Source organism: Narcine bancroftii, chromosome 5, assembly GCF_036971445.1.
Source record: "Narcine bancroftii isolate sNarBan1 chromosome 5, sNarBan1.hap1, whole genome shotgun sequence".
Lineage (NCBI taxonomy): Eukaryota > Metazoa > Chordata > Chondrichthyes > Torpediniformes > Narcinidae > Narcine > Narcine bancroftii.
The window spans coordinates 232,124,766-232,145,522 of NC_091473.1; the positions used below are offsets into that span (position 1 = coordinate 232,124,766).

Here is a 20,757-nt window from a genome sequence, read left to right on the forward strand (position 1 = left end):
GCCCACTGGTCAATTTTACTGAGAGAATATAACTTAGTAGAAGACAAGCAGTAAAACCCCTGGTATCTAGATTTGATGCAACCGCAGCCTCAGGCAATTGACAAAAAAAATCAAGGAAAATAAATGTAAAAAATTAAAATAATAAAATAATAGGTAAACCATATGTTTAAAATTGTAAAGGTAAATGTACTATGAAGTAACACATTAACCTTTGGTGTAGTTGAGAGCAATGTCCCGCATCGGACTTGTCAGCCACAAACGAGCCTGCAGCTGATGTGGACTTTTTTACCCCCTCCATAAATCTTCGTCCGCGAAGCCAAGCCAAAGAAGAGTTGAGAGCAAATATTCAGCCAGCGGACTGTCTTGGTCATCCTTTGCTTGGGGCAGCTGGTTGAACAAAGTTTGAATACGGTTGTGCTTGAATAAAATAGCGTCGCACAGGATGTAGAGTTGGTTGATGCTATTTGCCGCTGGGGTGCCTCTCTTAAAGTGTCTCCTTATCCCTGCTTACTAAGAGTCACCCTGGTCAAAGGCGTTATCTGCAAGCATGAGCTTGGGGATTAAATATCTATATTGTTCTTGTCTGTCTTTTGAGCAGCTCCGAAGAGGGGGGATGAACCTGCAGATGCAGTGACAATTAAATGTTTTCAAAAAAATGTCTGAAATGCTTTAAGATTTACATATTCATGCAAGTGAAGTTTGTTCAGTGTTAGTACTGGATAGTATTTTTGTCTTTTAAACTGTTTATTCTTAATGCAGATGTATTAGTTAGGCACACACACACTTATCCTGTGTTTCAATGTTATTAATCACTGAATTTAGATGTTATTACTTACGTTTATTTTTTTCCACTGAAAATGAGTGTAATCAGGTCCACATTTGATTGCACTAAAGACTTTTAGATTCTGAAAAATAATCTGTGTTGTGCACAACCTTAATTAATAGCATCAGTGAACAATGCAGATAAATATCCATAATTAGACCTTGTTGCTTACTTGCTTATTGGTAGGCTGCCTCAAGTACACAACAAATCTATCTCTCCACATTACAGGTATTTTCCAGAAGTGAAATATATCTGGAATATAATTCTCTAAAGCATCCAATTTTACTCATAATTGCCTGAATACATGAAACATTCCTGAACTGTAACCCGAAACTGCTCTTTTTCTTGATTATGTCCTTCAACTAAACCATTAAAACACATCAATCAGGTAAAAGCTCTTCACTGACATTAGATTCAGTATGTCAACCTTTGAATCATTTCAATGACTTACAAATATAGCTTGAAGGTGAAAGCCATAAATATAATCACTGAAATCATTGTTATTTGGTGGCAATTGCTTGCAATGGTTTAGTTTTGATAGGAAAGAATTTCTATGTTGAAAACTGAAAGACGTATTAAATGAGGTTTACCATTTTATTTTCTGTTGGAACATGACTTAGTTTATAACGAATTAGATTCTAACTTTCCAAAAAAAAAATAGCTGATGTCGCTATAATTCAAATGTTGGTGAATGTAATTTAAATTAGAGAATCCACCCTCTTTCTTCAGATTGAAGTATCTAATTTACTCATCTCCCTGCAAGATCACAATGAGGGCCTTCATTTTAATTCTCAGTTAAATGTGTCATCCAAAGACAACATAAAGCATAAATTTGAATCAGTGCAGAACAATTTAGTGGATGTTGTTTCTATTCACAATCACTTCTCTTAACCCATATGGCTGGAGTCCAGAACTTTCCTTTTGCAAATGTGAATTTAATTATCTTGCTAATAAATTACTGGACCTGAATACCTACATTCATTGCAGCATGACACTTGATTTTGACTTCACTATGTTTAAAATAAAATTAAAAGAAATTATTGAAGAATATACGAAATAACAATTGGGATTCAAGTTTTCACAAATCTAACATGCAGAGAACTTGATTTTTCCAATCTTTGCCATTGGAGTTTGCCCACTCTTAGAGTTCAAAACATTATTTTGAAGGAGTGGAATGCAATCCTCCATGTCTGCACTGAATTTGCTTTGGACCCAGAACATGTCTTTAATTTAGTAGTAGCACCCTTGCCACAGCATCTGATGGTGTCAGGCTTGAACTGTGCTCCAGAGTCCAGGCAGCGAAGAAGAATGGAGCTCAGCCTTCAATCTGGATTTATAGCCGTCCACCAAGCAACAAAAACTGCGCCCCAAGTTAAGTGACTTCCTTATCAATATGCTGGCTCTGGTCCCTATTTATGTACGCCTCTTGCTTTGTAAAACCTCGGGATCTTATTTGCCCATGAACACAATGACTTTGCTCATGGGCCACATTTAGAGCAGGGAGTTTGTAAGGAGTTTGTAAGTTCTTCCCGTGTCTGTGTGGCTTTCCTCTGGTCATACTGGTCTCCCAACTTACCAGGTTTGTAGGTCAATTGGGTGGCACGGCTTCCTGCGCCGAAAGGGCCTGTTACTGTGCTGCATGTCTAAATTTAAAATTAGAGATCTGTATTTTGCTTTCTGCAATGCTGTGGTCTGAGCACACACACCAATTTTCTTGAAAGAAAACTTACTTTGGCCTGTGGTTCTCTGGGCCAGAAGTACATCTCAACTGATACCATTCAACTTCCTGACCACTATCCTGGTTTGCAGTGTCTTACTACAATAAATTCAATTTGAACTGCCAATCTTTTGTTTAAAATAAATTCATCTGTCATTTGTATAAATTAAACCAAACACCTTGTGCCATTTCAAAACGGCAGTTCTCTTTTGACCTCCAGTTTTTTTATTCTGCCACCATTCCTTTCATGATTTCTGTTTCAAAGTTCGACATTCTTTGTTGCTTCCCGGATTCTTTAAATTATTTCATTCAACTTTAAACTGTTACTTGTTCACAGAGGCAGAAGTTTTATTTCAATATTAATGCTCAGGTTCACTGTTGAAATTGCTGTACCTAAAAACAAATTATTTCCCAGATATCCTTACTTCTCTTTTGGTGTTAACTGCTTGCCTGTTTGTTATCTGAAAACGGAATCTAGCCAAGGAATGAGGGCTTCAGTTGTCGTCTGTCAACCTATTAATTAACTGGCAATTGGTTCCACCTCACAAGTCTCCAAGGTAAGATTTGGAAATAGGCTTATAGCTGCAATATTGTAAAGAAAATAGGAAGTTGCATTCTCACCAGCCTTCCTTTTTACCTACTCTTGGGGCACTGGCTTACATCAGATGCCTGCTAACTCAAACTTGCACATGATCTGCTTGTGCCTAAATCAATTAAGTAACCAACACTGCAGTGAACAAACCACGTCTGAAAATATTCAATTTTAATAACTTGCTTTGCTGCAACTTGTATGCCACATTACACTGAAGGAACTTAAGTCAAAGCTCATCAAAACACTCTCATAACCTGGTGACTCTCAGCACAGACAGGATTCTGGTAGAGAATTTTAACCTGCTTCAATAACAAGATATATCTGTGAAACCCCCACAATAACTTTTACACTTGTGTGCCGTTTGCTCATTGATAAACTGTGAAGTGACTCAAAAGTTAATGAACTTCACTTGTACAGGAATAGAACTAGATAATATCAACAAATTTAGAACAGCCAAACTTATAAGTGTTTTGCTTGTATAAATTAAATAATCAAGAGCAGGATTTTATGTTGGCATATAGCAAATATGGCTTCTTATTTCTTTAAGTTATAATTTCATTGTTTGATAAATTGGAAGCATCAGTTACAAATGGAGCACAATATATAATTAGCAAATGTCTTAACTAGTGTTATATTTAATATTTTGTCATGTACAAAACAGAGTCTCCTCTGTCATTCTTTCCTTTCTGAGAACGTAATTGAACATAACAGGGTAATTCGGTGCTTTATAAAAATAAAAGCCAAGCAGCTGAAACTTTAATTTGTATAAATGACAATTACGTTCCCTCTTACAAACCTCACTTGCCTACAGACATGATCATTCAATGCCTCATTTTTATGCGCTGTTTGATACTCCTTCAATGGAAATTCAATCATAAAGGATTATCCAGGACTATCCTGTGTCCATAATTCCCTTCCATCTCCTTGTGGCAGCAAATGGTTAATGAACCTAATCATGTTCAGTGGTGTCCACTGCGCTCCTAGCTACTTGGCTCCAGAACACTGTAAGTAACTCATGTAGAAGCAGGTTTTCACAGTGCACACGGGACATGTTTGATAATGTTTCAGCGCAAGCCATTAGAAATAAGTGATGCAATTATCCATCTCGATCACTTTCCTTTCATTAAAGTGCCCCAAACACACCTTGCACAGGTAATGGTCTCAAAGTCCCCCCACTATACTTTGGTCTAACCTCCTTTAAAACATACCAAATTTCTTTTGATCATTGATCAACCCTGAGTCTGCCAGTATAGTAAAATCACCATTATCTGGCACTCAATCAACCAGAATCACTACAACTGGGGGAAAAAAAAAACTCGAGGAAATAAATAAGAATAAATGAAGTTTTAAATAAAGGTTTAAAATTGTAAAAGTTCTCTGAAGCAACAGACAATTCCTTGGGAGCAAACACTCTGCCAACAGAACACCTCATTCGTGTCCTGCCCGCAGTAGCTGTTTGAATAAAGTTGCATTTGAATAAAATGGCAGGGCCCGCGATGAGCTGGCTAAGGCCGCTCACCACTGAGGAGACTCTCCCAAAGTGTCTCCCTATCCCTGACTGGTCAGAGTCTTTATCTTCATTAGTATGTAATTCTTTCTTTGGCTTGGCTTCGCGGACGAAGATTTATGGAGGGGGTAAAATAATTAAGTATGTAATTAAGTATATTAGTAAGGCTTTATCTGTAAACTTGGGAGAGGGAAGGAAATTTTGATGGCGGCTGTGATAGCACAGATTCTATCACCAATGTGTATATGTACATATGGTAGTGTAGGATGACTGTGATTGGCTGAGAGTGTAGCTACACCTACTGGCAGGTCTTAAAGGATTGCTCCTAGCCAGACTAGGTCATTCTGACTGGTCGACCTACTTGTGATATGCTCCAGTCTTTTAGTTAATAAAAGCCTTGGTTTGGATCAACAAGTCTTTGGTTCTTTTGACGCGCATTACAGCGGCACAGTTAGTGCAGTGGCTAGTGCCACACTTTTATAGCACTTGTGAAGGGGGTTTGAATTTAAAGGAATTTAAAGGCCTGACCGGTACGCTGCCGTGGAGTTGAATCGGGTTGCGCAAGGATCAGACTGGGACACTGATGCGGAGGTAAGCTGGGCTGTATCAACGGCCTGACCAGGACACTGGCATGGAGGTGGGTGGGTTTGTACCGAGGGACTGACTGGGACACCAGAGTGAAGAGCCGGTCAATGTTACTCGCCGATGAGGTGACTCCCAAAGTTTTGCCCTATCCCTGCCTGGTAAGAATCTTTATTAGTATTAAGTATATTAGTAAGACTTTATCTGGAAACTTGGGGGAGGGGGGTTAATTTCGACAGCAGCATAGCACGGTGCATAGCGCAACACAGTTACACCGACTGCCAGCAACCGGGGTTCGAATTTAAATGTAAATTTTGTAAGTTACGGAAATTACTTGATTAAAGTGAACTTTACAATTAAAGACTAAAATACTAATTTTTTCAACTTACTTACATTTTGCACTGTCTTTTGTCTTTCAAATGGTGAACAGTATTCTTAATGCCAGTCTATTAGATAGGCATTGTAAGAGAGTGCCTCAATCAACCAATTCTGGCTCCTGTGAGACCCGTAGGTGCCGGATAATGGGGATTTTACTGTATATTGGTTAGATATCCATCCATTCCACACTAACACCCACCTCTTACTCCCCCCCAACAACTAAAACTATACATCTGGCCAAATGACCTACTGCAACTATCTATCTGCTGACCCTGGGTTCTGACTTGTCTGACTCTCATCCCTTAAAACCCCTTGTTCTTTTTTTCCCAGGAACAGATCCACTTTTCTCATGAGCTACATTTATAGATCATAATTTTGCTTTCTGCAATGGCAATGCATCAAACATGCCTTGGTCCGAACGCATCAATCAATTTTCTTGAAAAAAAACTTGAAATGGCCTATTAATGAATCTTAACTGATTCTGTTCAATTTACTGATCACTATATAGTTTGCAATATCTTATTGTAATAAATCCACTTTGATTTACCCACCCTTTACTTGAAATTTAAACCTTCTTCCACACAAAAACTTTCAGACCTCCAGTTTCCTGCGATCATTGATTTCAAGATTTTGGTTCCTTCGCCATAGAGTCCCACCACTTCAACATAAAAACAAAGTTCTAGGTTGTTTTTGTGCATCCTGGAACTTTTTTTCAATTGAGCAGCTACCCTGTTGCTTCCAATCACAAACTATACAACTTTAAATCTCTGCTGCTTAGCAGAAGTGTTTAGTTCACCACTGAAAGTGCTGTACATGAAAACAAATGATTCCCCATATATACTTACATCTGTTTTTGATGCTACAGCTTCTACATTCATTGTCTGCAGTACAGATAATGGACCATCATTCGCAGAAACTTCAACTCAACCCCGAATTGGAACAGTTGTTTTCAATATCTATGCATTTCAGAAATTCCTGGGCCTAACTGCTCCAGCTAATGAATGCAGATTTGTAATTGCAAATGCATAGTTGCAAAGAAAGTTAATTTTACTATGTTTGTCTTCAAAGTCAGCATTTGCACTGCTGTACTACTGTAAAAATTCCACTCTGCTTTTTCTTGCTGTAACACACCCAATTATTGATGGTTATTTGGCTGTCTTCCATGCAATACATTATGAGATGAAGACCATTATGAAGCGAAGGACAGGGAGGTTGGTTATTCATTTGTATAAAACTCTATAACTTGGCCTCCTGTGCAGGCTTTTTGGTTGGATGTAATGTTAATCATGACCCTCTTGCTATGCCTGTGTGCAAAAAAACAAAGTGTTGCGACACACTTCCTGGCTTGTACCCAAGGAGCATGTTAAAACAAGGGTGCATTATGGAACAACTGTAATACAACACTTGGTAAAATAGGTACAAATAAAGGCATGTCACTTATACCTGTGCTATTTGTGGCATTGAAAGACGCCACAATGTGAAAAACAAGCACAAGTAATAAGCTCTTTCTTTCTGTAGGTCCAACTATACTTACAGCACCCAACAAAGGGCTACTGGGTACAATAACATCAGCCTGTTCAAAAAAGGTAAAGATACTAGAATGATCTTGGTCGCCAAAAGTGACAAAGATTGATGTAGCTTTTTCTAGTAAAGGAGTGTACGACATCACTTCACAAGTCGGGCATATTTTGCTCTTACCGCGATGCCGGAATTTCTTCTGGAAGCAACAGGCGTGGTTGGATAGGAGTTGAGAGATGAACTGGCATTTAAATCCTCAGAGCTAAGATTGTCAGAGGTGTCACTGAGGCCGCTGCTGACGGAGCTACTTTCATCCCAACTGCAAGAAAGAAATGAAAATACAGTTCAGAAGGCTAAATGAAAAGGTTAGATAGATTTTTGCATAGTTAAGGGTATTTAAAAGATATGGGGTAAGACAAGTAGGTGATCAGCCATAATCTCACTGAATGGTAGAGCAGGCTTGATGGGCCGGATGGCCCACCCCCTGCACCTATTCCTTATGTAAACATAATACCCTTGAACAGCAGGTGGACCTGGCTCTTTCAATACAAATATAAAGCACTCAATTTTTTTTCCAGAGAATTTGAGAAACTTGACGTACACCAAACAAAAGTTAAAAAAAAAAGAAAGTCTGCATATGCTGACACACAGTCATGCTGGAGAAACTCAGCAAATCACAGAGCATCTCTCGGAAGTAAAGGGTAACCCGACTAAGGGCTCAGGCCAAAAGCACTGGCTACCCCTTACTTCATATAAATCCTGCGTGACCTGCTGAATTTGTGCATTGCGCATTAAGGCCAAAGATTTTCTTTTGACCTTCAAAATTTGACTTTTGCAACGATGGTAAAAAGCAAGTGTGGATGATGGAAGATCATCCTTTTCTAGGCATTTCCAAATCACACAGCTGCCATGGACAATTACTATTCATTATATTCCAGCGACGCTGGTGAAATATCAATGAGTTTCTGAATGTGCAAAATACTAAATTAGGCCTTGACCTGGCAAATCAATACTTAACAGCTATTACTGGAAGCCACATTGAGTCACTTTGTGCTCATTGGTTCTGAAGAATACCAAAATTTCATAAATTGAATTACCACATTTAATCATTGAGCGTCATTGATGCAGCAACCCACTTGAAGGACTAAGGAGGTGGAATGTTTGCAATGTGAGCTACATGGATAAATTTTGTGGGCCCAATTTGGCAAAATCCCCATTCTTGCCCATATTATTGATTTGTCAAAGTCCACGTTTATTGTCAGAGTACATTCATGACATCAGATTCTTTTTACTTAATTTATATGGATAAGTATTTCTAATAAAATAGCTGAGAGCTGACTTCAGGTAAGCATTATCAAGGTAACTTTCCAAGTGATCAGATTTCCTGTATAACCAGATGGAAGTGTTGAGATCCTCAGAGGTGGAAATGGTTTACTATAGGACTGCAAAATTGTAACAGATCCATGTCGCCGCTCAGACAGGAGCTGATATGCTTCAACACTAAGCCTCTCAAAACACTTCATCACTATGGATGTGAGTGCCACTGGTTGGTAGTTGTTTAGGCAGGTTACCACACTCTTCTTGGATGCTAGTAAAATTGAACCCTGATTGAAACAGTCAATTGGGTATGTTTTTCTTTGGGTAATCTCTGGTATTAGTTCCCACACCTTGTTTTCACAGAATTCTTATTTAATATTTAATTGACTATTTTTGCAGTAACATTTGATCTTTCTAAAAATTTATCAAAATCCCTTTTCTACTATTTTAACAGTGGCATTAGTCTATTGTTTTGTTTGGATAAGTATTTCTAGTAAAATACCTGAGAGCCCACTTCACACAAGCATTATTCCTTGTGAGTAAAGCACAAAAGTCTGCCATCGTGATTGAAGTAAAAACTCAATGCTGGAGAAACTCAGCACTTCAGACAGTATTTCGGGTTTGAGCCCTTCACCATGGTCACCTAGTTGGTTCTGTATCTTTATCTTTTCTATATACAGCAAACTGTTTGGCCTGTTGAGTTTCTCCAGCATTGTGTTTTTAACTTTCCTTCTGATCAGGTTTCTTATATTACCACATGGAAATGTTAAGATCCACAGATGTGGAAACAGTTTACTATAGGGGTGCAAGCTAAAAAGTGGAAATGGTTTGCAGGTTGATAGACACGGAGGCTCATACTTTATATTCAGAGCAATTTTAATGTCAATGCTAACCCATTTAAAATGACACCAATAGGGAAATCACAGCAAAGATATGGAAATTGGTCTTTTGAGTGAGAATTCCATCCAAGCAGCACCAGGTGTAATTACATGCTGACAGGTTCTCAACGTAGTATGACACATCTTGCATTTGTAGAGTGAAATGGAAGACGAGTGAAGAGAGGGGTCATTTACAGGAGAGAACTGAACTAAGTACAAGCATTTCATCGAATAATCACCAAAAAGGATCACGGACACCAATGCTGAGGATGCTTGCTAAAGATAAACTAAAGTTGGGAGAAGATAAAAAATGGGAAAATTGATAGTAATGGAGTGGTACTTAGAGAGTTGGAAAAATATTACAGTAAAAGTCAAAACTCTGGATGCCAGAAATCCAGATTAATCAAGAATGTGGACTCTCAAACATTTTAAATTTAGAGGGCTTTTGTGTGCATGCACGTGTAACACAACAAATGCACAGCGGCCATAAGTTACCACACTTAACGCAGGTCATCTTATCACAAAGACATTAATTTGTGTACTGTATTTTTCTTTTCAAATGTTCATTTTTAACCATAATTTCAAGCCTTACATTTATAGTGAAAATCTTTTATGTTTATGTTTTTGTCGTTTTCTCTTTATTTTTCTTTAAAACTACTCATTTTGGTAAATGAAGCATGCTATGTTTGCTAATGAATAAACAATCAAATTTTACCTGTTCATCTCTTCTTTATTCATCCTTAAATTTCAATTTAAAAAGTACTGCCAGGGAATCTGTAAATCCGGAATGATTTAATCCCCGAGCAGTGCGGATTTTAGGATTTATGTACTCCTCTCAGTTGGGGATGTACTGGTGTGAAATTTGAGTAACAAAGGGATAGCTATTTTGTCAAGAGTAAACAGAGATTTCCATGAGGGTTGGTGCGAGAACACAGCCTTGCTTCACGCCATTGTTAATGGAGAAGGGTTCAGAGAGCTCATTGCTGTATCTGACCCGACCTTGTTGGTTTTCGTGCAGTTGGATAACCATGTTGAGGAACTTTGGGGGGCATCCGATGTGCTCTAGTATTTGCCAAAGCCCTTTCCTGCTCACGGTGTCGAAGGCTTTGGTGAGGTCAACAAAGGTGATGTAGAGTCCTTTGTTCAATCTTCTTTTTTCTTTGTTCAACCCTCTTTTCAATCTTCTTCAGCATGATGCTGAACCAAGCCATGAAAGACCTCAACAATGAAGACGCTGTTTACATCCGGTACCGCACGGATGGCAGTCTCTTCAATCTGAGGCGCCTGCAAGCTCACACCAAGACACAAGAGAAACTTGTCCGTGAACTACTCTTTGCAGACGATGCCACTTTCAGAACCCATTCACAGCCAGCTCTTCAGCGCTTGACGTCCTGCTTTGTGGAAACTGCCAAAATGTTTGGCCTGGAAGTCAGCCTGAAGAAAACTGAGGTCCTCCATCAGCCAGCTCCCCACCATGACTACCAGCCCCCCCACATCTCCATTGGGCACACAAAACTCAAAACGGTCAACCAGTTTACCTATCTCGGATGCACCATTTCATCAGATGCAAGGATCGACAACGAGATAGACAACAGACTCTCCAAGGCAAATAGCGCCTTTGGAAGACTACACAAAAGAGTCTGGAAAAACAACCAACTGAAAAACCTCACAAAGATTAGCGTATACAGAGCCGTTGTCATACCCACACTCCTGTTCGGCTCCGAATCATGGGTCCTCTACCGGCATCACCTACGGTTCCTAGAACGCTTCCACCATCGTTGTCTCCGCTCCATCCTCAAAATTCATTGGAGCGACTTCATCCCTAACATCGAAGTACTCGAGATGGCAGAGGCCGACAGCATCAAGTCCACCCTGCTGAAGATCCAGCTGCGCTGGGTGGGTCACGTCTTCAGAATGGAGGACCATCGCCTTCCCAAGATCGTGTAATATGGCGAGCTCTCCACTGGCCACCGTGACAGAGGTGCACCAAAGAAGAGGTACAAGGACTGCCTAAAGAAATCTCTTGGTGCCTGCCACATTGACCACCACCTGTGGGTTGATATCACCTCAAACCGTGCATCTTGGCGCCTCACAGTTCGGCGGGCAGCAACCTCCTTTGAAGAAGACCGCAGAGCCCACCTCACTGACAAAGGAGGAAAAACCCAACCCCAACCAACCAATTTTCCCCTGCAACCGCTGCAACCGTGTCTGCCTGTCCCGCATCGGACTTGTCAGCCACAATCGAGCCTGCAGCTGACGTGGACTTTTACCCCCTCCATAAATCTTCGTTCGCGAAGCCAAGCCAAAGAAGAAAACAGAGATTTCAAAAACAGTCATTATCATTCATTTTGATTTGCTTTTCTACGGAGGAAATCTGAGGTGCTAAAGTTTTTGTTTTCAAAATAAAATTGCCAAGTATTAATATGTCACCTGAGCATGTAGCACAGGTTAATCCCATACAGTACAGGATTACGTTGTCAAAAACAATCTATGTCTAAATTTTGATTCTCAACAATATTTAGATGTTAAAAACAGTATTTTAACTTCTAAAAACTGATTAAATAGCAATAATTAAATACAATTAATAATGCATGAAAAATCAAAATATTACGTTAAAATCATGAAGTATTAATCAGAATAAAATATGTAAAGGTACAGGAATATAATTCCTTGGTGTGGCTTCAATGAACATATAAATATATCAATTGAGGTACTGCAGTAAAATACTCAAGTTGTGAACAAAAAAGCTTTACAAAAGACTTGAGTGATCTTACATTGAATGATGGATATTGTTACTTTATATTTTCCCCTTTCTTTGGATATCATATCATTAGAACAGAAGAAATATGAGTAGGTCATTTGACCTCTTGAACCTGTTCCACCATTTAATTACATGACAGATGCTCCAATCTTGGCCTCAACACTGCTCTCCCTCTTTCTCTCCATTCCTCTTGATTTGCACAGCACCATGTAAAATTGTCTCAAAACATCTCTCCATTTCTTAATTTAATTCAGAGATACAGCACGGAAACAGGTCCTTCCAGACCACGAGCCAATGCGGCCAAAATATACCCAGGTGACCAATGAATCTATCAACCCGTCCGTATTTGGAACATGGGAGGAAACCAGAGCATCCGGAGGAAATCCAAGGAATTACGGAGAGCACATACACACTCCTTACTGACAACTGCGGATTCAAACCTGGATCACTGGCATAATAATGATGTTGCACTGACATTATTGAAGTAAAGACCAACATTTTATTAGCCTTCCAGATACATGCCCTACCTGCATGCTAATTTTGGAGAATTTCAGGCACACAGATCCCTCTGTTCCACAGTATTCTACAGTCTTGTTTTGCTTCTCTAATCATTTGTAGTTTTATTCTTTCTTCTGAATTGAACAATCTCTTTTGCAGGCACTATACCTCATTTGCCAACCACTCTTTTAATTTCACTATTTCTTTTTGAAAACTCTCATCTCCTTGCTACTACTTAATAGTGTATCTTTCTCTCTATCATCTGCAGATATACATTTTGTTTGTTACATTTTCAAATGTCTCCAGTAAATTTGTCAAACATATTTCCTGTTCCAAAAATGATTCTGGACTCTGCATGAAAATCTTATGTTTCTAAATGCTCTGTTATCACCTTCTCATCAATGAATTCCAGCAATTTTCCAATGAGAGATGTTGAGTCATCCTGCCTAAAGATTTCTGCTTTTTCCCTTGAGGAAGGCCACAGGCCTTTACTTCCTATGGATGCTATGTGACCCGAGTTTCTCCAGTGCATTTATGTTCTGCACTGCTTACATTCTTGAGTAGGTGCATTACATTTACAGATTTCCATTCTTCTGGAACCTTTTCAGAATCTATAGAGTTGAGGCAGATTCCAACTTACACAACTCTGTGGCCATTTCCCTTAAGACCCACAAATGTAGGTCATCATATCTGAAGGCTGTGTTGCCCAATACCCCTATTAACATCCCTGGTACTTATTTTTATACGTTAGTGTCAGAGATTATTTTCAGTTGTTTCCATTATCTGGTCTCTTGAATGTATATTATTATTGAGATTTTTTTTTAGTATCTTTTACCATAAAGATTGATCCAAAATAATTATTTAGGAACTCATTTATTTCTCTAATTTCCCATTATTATGTTCAAACTTTCATTATTAGAGGGCCAATATTTAGACTAGCTAATGTCTTCATTATATACAGGTATAACTTACTATCTGCCTTCATGTTATTTGTAAGTTTACTCTTATCTTCTACCTCTTTATAATTATTTTAGTCAATGTCTATTAATATTTTAACATTGGACAAATATTCAAAGTGAAACACTTAAATATGTTTTATTAATTGATGTGAATTATCCCAGCAATTACTTACTCTTTTATAAATATCTTCCAGGATTTCACAAGGACTTATTGTTCATTCCACGGATATTTGATCATCAAAATCACATGTGTAAAGAGGACTTCAAGAAGCCACCAGATCCATCAAATGAATTTAACAGGATCCACATTAAAGACTTAATTTCAGTAACAGTGAAAAGATGTGCTGCTTATCATTAACTTCACTTACAAAAAGTGCATGTCAAAGATGTGGACACATTAATTCAAACAGCTTAAGTATCTATCATTTCAAGTGCATGTCATTTTTTTCATGAAGCCCTTTAATGGAATGCTAAATTTCAAAAAGATCTTGATTATCTGATTTTTTTAAAAACCTACTTGTTTAATTGGCTTATCACCGTCTGGTTTGGAAGCTGTACCACCTCGCATCACAACATCCTGCAGAGGATAATGGAGTCAGCGGAAAAGATCATTAGGGGCTCTCTTCCTACCATGAAGGACATCTACAACACTTGATGCAGGCAAAAGGCAATAAACATTGTGAAGGACTCCACACACCCTCATGTAAACTGTTTTCCCTTCTGCCATCTGGTAGGATATAGTGTAGCACTCAGGCCTTATGTCCAGATTGGGCTACAGTTCCCCCCCCCACCCCCCCAAGCCATCAATCTCCTGAATTCCCAGAACATTTGTGGATAGGGTACCATGGACATTTGCTGCATATATCTTAATATTTTAATATTTTTAAGTGTTTAACTTATACATATTTAAGTACGCTCTGTGGTCCTGGAGAAACACTCTCTCGTCTTTATTGTATGAGATTGGTATGAACGATAAATAAAGGTGACTTGACTATTTCATGCTATTTTAGGGTGCCCTACATTTGAAAGGTGAGCATAAAAATACAATGTTTTCAGTCCAATGCAGTACGTCAGGAGTGCTATGCTAACAGAGGTACCATCTTCTGGATACGACATTAAACCAAGGCCCCATCTGGTCTGTTAGCTGGACAGAATGAGCCAGTCACCACGTGGAAGAAGAGCAGAAGAATCATCATTTGTGACCTGTACAACATTTACCCCTCGAGCTTGTTTGCAGCAGGGGGCAGTAGCAGAGACTCTCACAATGGTTAAGTCAATGGACAAACACTTGAATATCAAGGCATATAATGGCCATGGACTAAATGCTGATGGATGGAATGAGTAAAGGTAGTCAGAATGGGCACGTTGCACTGAAAGCCTCATTCATGTGCCTATGAAGTCAGGTGGTTCTGTAATAGGGTAGAAGTCTCTATCACGACACAGAATCTTCCCACCAAAATTCTGCCTGAAGGAACAATGACAAAAGCTAAGCTTGCTTAGTTTGGATGACAGTGTCAAACTACAGAGCTTGCTGCTGTCCACATCCAGGCTTGTTTACTTTTCTCTCTCTCTTAATTCAGCCTTGCTTGCCCTTTTTTCCCTATGCTTCTTTCTCAGTCTTTAAATCCCATTGACTCAACAGTTGCACTGTTAGTTAGCCCAGTTGTTCACCACATTCTGTGATGCCCTATTGCATTCTTTCAGATTCTTCCCCTGTGATTTATTATTTGAGCTTCATGGCCTCCTCTTGAATCAGAATCAAGATTTTATTGTCAGGAACCAATCACGAAATTCGGTGTTTTGCAGCAGCTTCATTGGACAAACATTCATATAAACCACTTTCACAACAATAAAATTAAAAAAATTAAAATAGTACTTGAAAAGTAAGGTACTGTTTTAGATTATTCGGGAATCTGATGACACAAAAGTTTTCATTCCAATGAAAAGGGAAATATATTTTCAAGCTGCTGGGGAGAGGGTAATGTCCAACTAATAGGCCAGATTGCAAGATGCTCTGCTAACGCTCAAGTGACCAGCTGTCTAGCTACTGGCATAAGTTCCTGAACTGAATGTTCCCAATTCAATGAACAGAAAAAAACATCATGCTTTCAGTGGCGCATCCATAGATGTGGTGGTGCTACAAGGAGGGCATGCTGAACTTCTTTGGTCTGCTGAGAAAATGGAGGCTAACCATCACATCAACATGCTTGTCCCAGGTCAGGTGACTGGAGATATTTATTCCTAAGAACTTGGAGGTATCCTCTCTTACGATTTTAACACCATTAACATGGGCAGGGGCTGTGGATTCTGCCCCCTCTCCTGAAAACAGTGATCATTCATGAGAGAGAGGGTGATATCTTGGCACCACTTCATTGGAATTTCAATTTCTTCCCTGTATTCCAACATAATTATTTAATACCCGAACCACAACTGGGGTATCATCGGTAAATTTGAAGATGGAGTTAGAACACTATTTAGCTATACAGTTGTGGTGTGCACATGCGTTTCCTTATGGCTTCTCACTATTATCTCTTGGAGTTTCTGTCACTAAGGAACGGAGCAGGGCTGCTTATCACACCTTCCAAAGTCTGCTTGGATTCTACCTCTATCCAACAGAGGTTTCAACGATCTACAACTGCTCACAAATTTGACTACAAATAGTAACATAAATAAATATGAAAAGAAGACAATTTTAAAACCAACTGGAGGATGTCCATTTGCTGGCAGGATGCTATTTGTTTTACATTATTTATCATATATGATAATATTCAGTGCAATTCTTGGCATCAAAATTATTAGTTTAAATCTCTGTATCTAAATACATATAATATAAACAATATAAACAGCTGAAGTTCAGTTTAATCCTTAAATCTGAGTTCAAATTGATGACCTGGCAGAGTTTAAGGGACTTTATAACTCATAATGTGGTTAACTGATATGGAACAAAAATCACAAATATTATATTGTTTAACAGAGACCACCACCAGTCTATGAACAACAGCAGACAAGCAATATGGACATCATCTTAAAAACATCTTTGGATTTATTTAATCCAGACCTCCAGACTTGTGTACAAATGTGCAGAAAAAAAGTGGGAGGAATACTTTGAAACAACATTTTCAAATGCTCTGGTCAGGAAATTGTCAGAATTTCTCCAAATTTGAGAACATTCAAATATATATTTCGCAAGATTATATTTAATATCTACAACAATTCTGACAACATCCTGGGGCCTCCACACAAAGATTGGGAATAGAACTGACATGTTGCCTTCTCCAGATTATCAAAGAGAATAATTGTAATTTCTCCTGTGCCTCAATGGTTTGCAGCTGCCTTCATGGCATGGCGCACAGTTATATGAACAGTCGCACTTTTAGAAACATGGTGTGAATTAACATAAACACAGGCATATCATGAAGAAATTGCAAACTTCCTCTTGTTAATTAATTCTGAAAAATTCAATATTTTTACCAACCTAATAGATTTCCCTTGTTATATTACCTTGCAGATGAGTGAATGCATTGCCAAAAAATGGCAAAAAATGTATCTGGAATGAGCAAACATAATAATTGATCCCAAGTCTATTTAATTTTGCATCCCATAAAATATAAGGGGAAATTTCCTTTGTATATCAGACAAAATCATACAATATTCATAAATAACAAATTAGAAGCTTGTTACACCTATCTCTCAGAGGAAGAATTCATAATAATTTTCTCCTTGTAATTTTCACACATTTTTCCTTGAAGACCACAGCCCTCATCAATTGCTTGCTAACAGCCGCTCTGTGAAACTACAACATTACTCTCGAATAGATTTCTTGGTTATGGACTTGTTCCCAAAAATTCTCACTGAACGACCTTGCCTTCCCATATGAGCCATAACCTGCTGCTGGAAGCCAAGCATTATTTTTTAGGCAAGAAGCAAATTTGTTACACAAATATTAAAAGGTTATTTTACTTGGAGGAAAGCTGAGACTTCTGATAGCTTTCCCCACCTCCTTTTATGGATCAAGGTACGAGTTTTCAGTACATACCTAAAGGTAAATTTGACTATATGGTAGACCATTATAAAATCCAAGTAATAAAAAATCTGTTCCCTACGGGCCAGCCTCATATATATACAGTAACTGATAGGGGCTATACAATGGAGGAAAATATGTCAGTACACCTATATTATCTATCTACAAATGCAGCTAAAAGGCAGACTCAGCAGTGTGCAGGGAAAGAGATGAAGATGAAAGGCAGTGGCTGAACTTCAATATTAGAAGTGGACATGAAATATACATGAAGGGTTAAATCTATAAAAGGGGTTGAAGCATTCATCATCCCCAAAAGTTTCTCATCATACTAATTATTACACTTTCCAGCCAATATTGCCTGTATATATTCCTTTATGATCAGGAAGAAAGACTGCACCACTCTTACTGGACCCTCTCACTCCAAAAATAAACTCTGTACATTGATGAACATGCTGGAAATGTTTCTTGCTATACTGGCTACACTTTTTGAACATGGAAGGTATTATTGGATATTATATCATTCTGAATCCCCTCAAAATTGCAATATTCTTTGTTCACAATTTTAATACCAGTCCAAACCCAAACATTTAAAACAATAGATTAGAAGGCTGCCTTATCTCTCTATCTCTTCACCAGTGGCCTAATCAACTATTGTCCACAATACCCAAAGTTGTTTCTCCTGATACTCACTTCCCTGACAGCATCCCTTTTCAGGTACAACAGAGTTTCAAGTCCATTGTCTATTTTGGTGCAGAACCTGTGTCGTTTGTAATAAGAAATGCTGTTCTATTAATTATTTCCTTTTATATTTTTCATATCATAAACATCTGTTTTGTTGCAATAATGTAAACCTCCCAAACAAGTGGCTGAATCAAAGTTACTGGAGTTTGTCCTGAAAAAGAAGCTTAAATAAGAGCTTATAGAGTCAAGGATCAGATATATCAAAATCAAATGTCAAAACTGATCGTGGTACAAATTTTATTTCTCTTGAAATAAAAAAAGTGACATTTGATTTTATGATAAGACATCACTATAAAATCCAAAGTAGGAAAATTTCTATTCCCTACATTACTACCACATCGTGGAAATTTGACAACTTTCATATATTGTTTATTCATTCACTGAATATGGTCATCACTGCCGAAGCTAACATTAATTTCCCACCGTGATGCTGAGAGAAGCTACACTAATTGAGTATGCAGTGCCCCGGACAACTGAATTTTGGTCCTGCATGCCTGTATTACACAATCGTTGGCAGGTCAGCCAATAATGCTTTAGCCCACCTTGAACAATGCAGTTGATTTGTTGGGGGTCCCACATTCTTGCAAAGCAGCAAGCTTCACAATCTTATATTGAAGTACACTGGTTCTCTGCATCATTTTTTTCATGACCTTGTATATGGTCATGAAACTTTGAGGTGTGAGACATGCAAATTGATTTCTTTAAATTAGATTCATTTAAATCTCCAAAGAGAGGTGTTTACATAATAATGTTATATTTGCAGTTTTGGTGGTGGTTATGCAGTCTGTTAAACCTTTTAGGGTCATAGAATCAACGACAACAAAAAAATTATTTTGAACAGATCTTTCCTAGATTCTAAATCTCTCATTAATTTATTCAAAACTCTGTTTATTTATGTTGGGATCTTCTCGACAAAATTTGCAATCAATATCAGTGTGGACTGCGCTCAAGACACAACCGCAAAATTGGTATGCTTTGCAGCAGTTTTACTCCCTGCTCTTACGTTTCCTCCAATTATATCATGGGGGTACTTACAATGGGCATCCTATAAAGTTAAACAAGTACCAGTTGTAGTGAATAAACAAACTTCTAATCGCAGACAAAAATTTACTGCATGACATATATTGTAAATGACACCATGTTTATGCACAGAGATGTATTGTGTCTTATGAAAGCGTTTGCTGAGATGACGATACTGGAGAAAAGCCAAAAGTCCGCAGAATGGAGTAACACATCGAGTCTGCTCAATTCATTCTACTTCTTTTGTGTTAATCTGACACTTCAAATTGTTTCAATTTCACATGACATTTCTCTTTCAACAGACTTCCAAAGCAGAAAAGTGCAAAACCTTGTTGATTTTCCTCCATTAATTTAGTTCAGGCCAATCAATATGATTGGTCAGCTTTATAGAATTTTTTTTGCCCCCTGCATTTGCTATGAAGCAGAAGAGATTGAAAAAAAATCATTACCATCTGTAGGTCATCAGGAAATTCAAGTCACAAAGTAACATGACTGGTGCTGAATGTCCTTTGTCAAAAATCCCTCTTATTCTGACACACACAAGGAGTAACTGAGGAAGTACAATACACATTGACCAATACAGCAGTGTGTTATCATTGCATTTCATCCAACTCTGTAAGTTTGAACTTTAATTAAATACGTTTGTGAACTGAATCCCTATTAGAGTGCATTCATACGATTCAAAACAGAACCTTTCTCATGCAGAGGTACTTGAGATCTTTTATTTTAATAGAATTTTTAATGCAGTTTCATTCAGAATTCAACTAAGGGTAAAGAAATAAAGAGCAAAATGTTACCCACCTATGAAATGGTGGCTGGAATTCAGAAAATGGACAGTCAACTTGATCAGCTGCTCAGATTGAAATGAATGTAGTAGGTAGATAGATTCCATTTTAGGAAAACAAATCCTTATTTCTTTCTTTTCAGTGCCATTACCGAATTCAGTGCATGCAGTTGGATGGAGAATATTACAATTATACTGAGCTTTGTTCTACAAGCCTGAGAAAATTGTAACTCCCTCAGAGTGGGTGAACAGGGTTGGAGGTGGGAGTGAACATCAAGAAATATCAATAAAAGCAGACCTATTAGACCCTACATTTAATAGTAAGGGAACAAGTAAAGTTGGCTTCTTTTGACTAATGCTAAAGTCGACCTGTTTTAGTCATTTTCAGATCTCAAATAGGCTGACTTAAATGATTTCTGAATATATGAGCTCAGAGAAATGTAGGGTATATTCAGAAAAAAATAGTGGACTATATAGCAGCATTTTTTTCCTCCCACCATATTATTCAGTTCTCTCAACATCCACCCGTCTTCCAGTTTGACCTGTAAAATATTTGCTGCAAATTATTATTTTGTCTTACTCTTATGACCCTCTCACCAATCAATGTACTTTGAAGAACTGCCTGGAATATATTGCTGATCATTTTAAGCCTCTTTCTTCT

General features: G+C 38.1%; 1 protein-coding gene and 1 long non-coding RNA gene across 8 annotated transcripts in view; one reads left to right on the forward strand and one right to left on the reverse strand.

The window, feature by feature from the left end:
* LOC138765026 (neuron navigator 1-like) overlaps window positions 1–20,757 on the reverse strand; it is a 674,255-nt gene that overhangs the window by 274,645 nt on the left and 378,853 nt on the right. For all 7 annotated transcript variants that reach the window (XM_069941668.1, XM_069941670.1, XM_069941669.1 and 4 more), the window contains one exon: window positions 7,298–7,436. In XM_069941668.1, coding sequence (XP_069797769.1) covers window positions 7,298–7,436 — 139 coding nt within the window. The remainder of the gene's footprint in view (window positions 1–7,297; window positions 7,437–20,757) is intronic.
* On the forward strand, window positions 12,332–14,526 carry LOC138765028 (uncharacterized). Its single transcript, XR_011358424.1, has 2 exons — window positions 12,332–12,557; window positions 13,725–14,526. It is a non-coding gene; the product is annotated as an uncharacterized lncRNA (long non-coding RNA).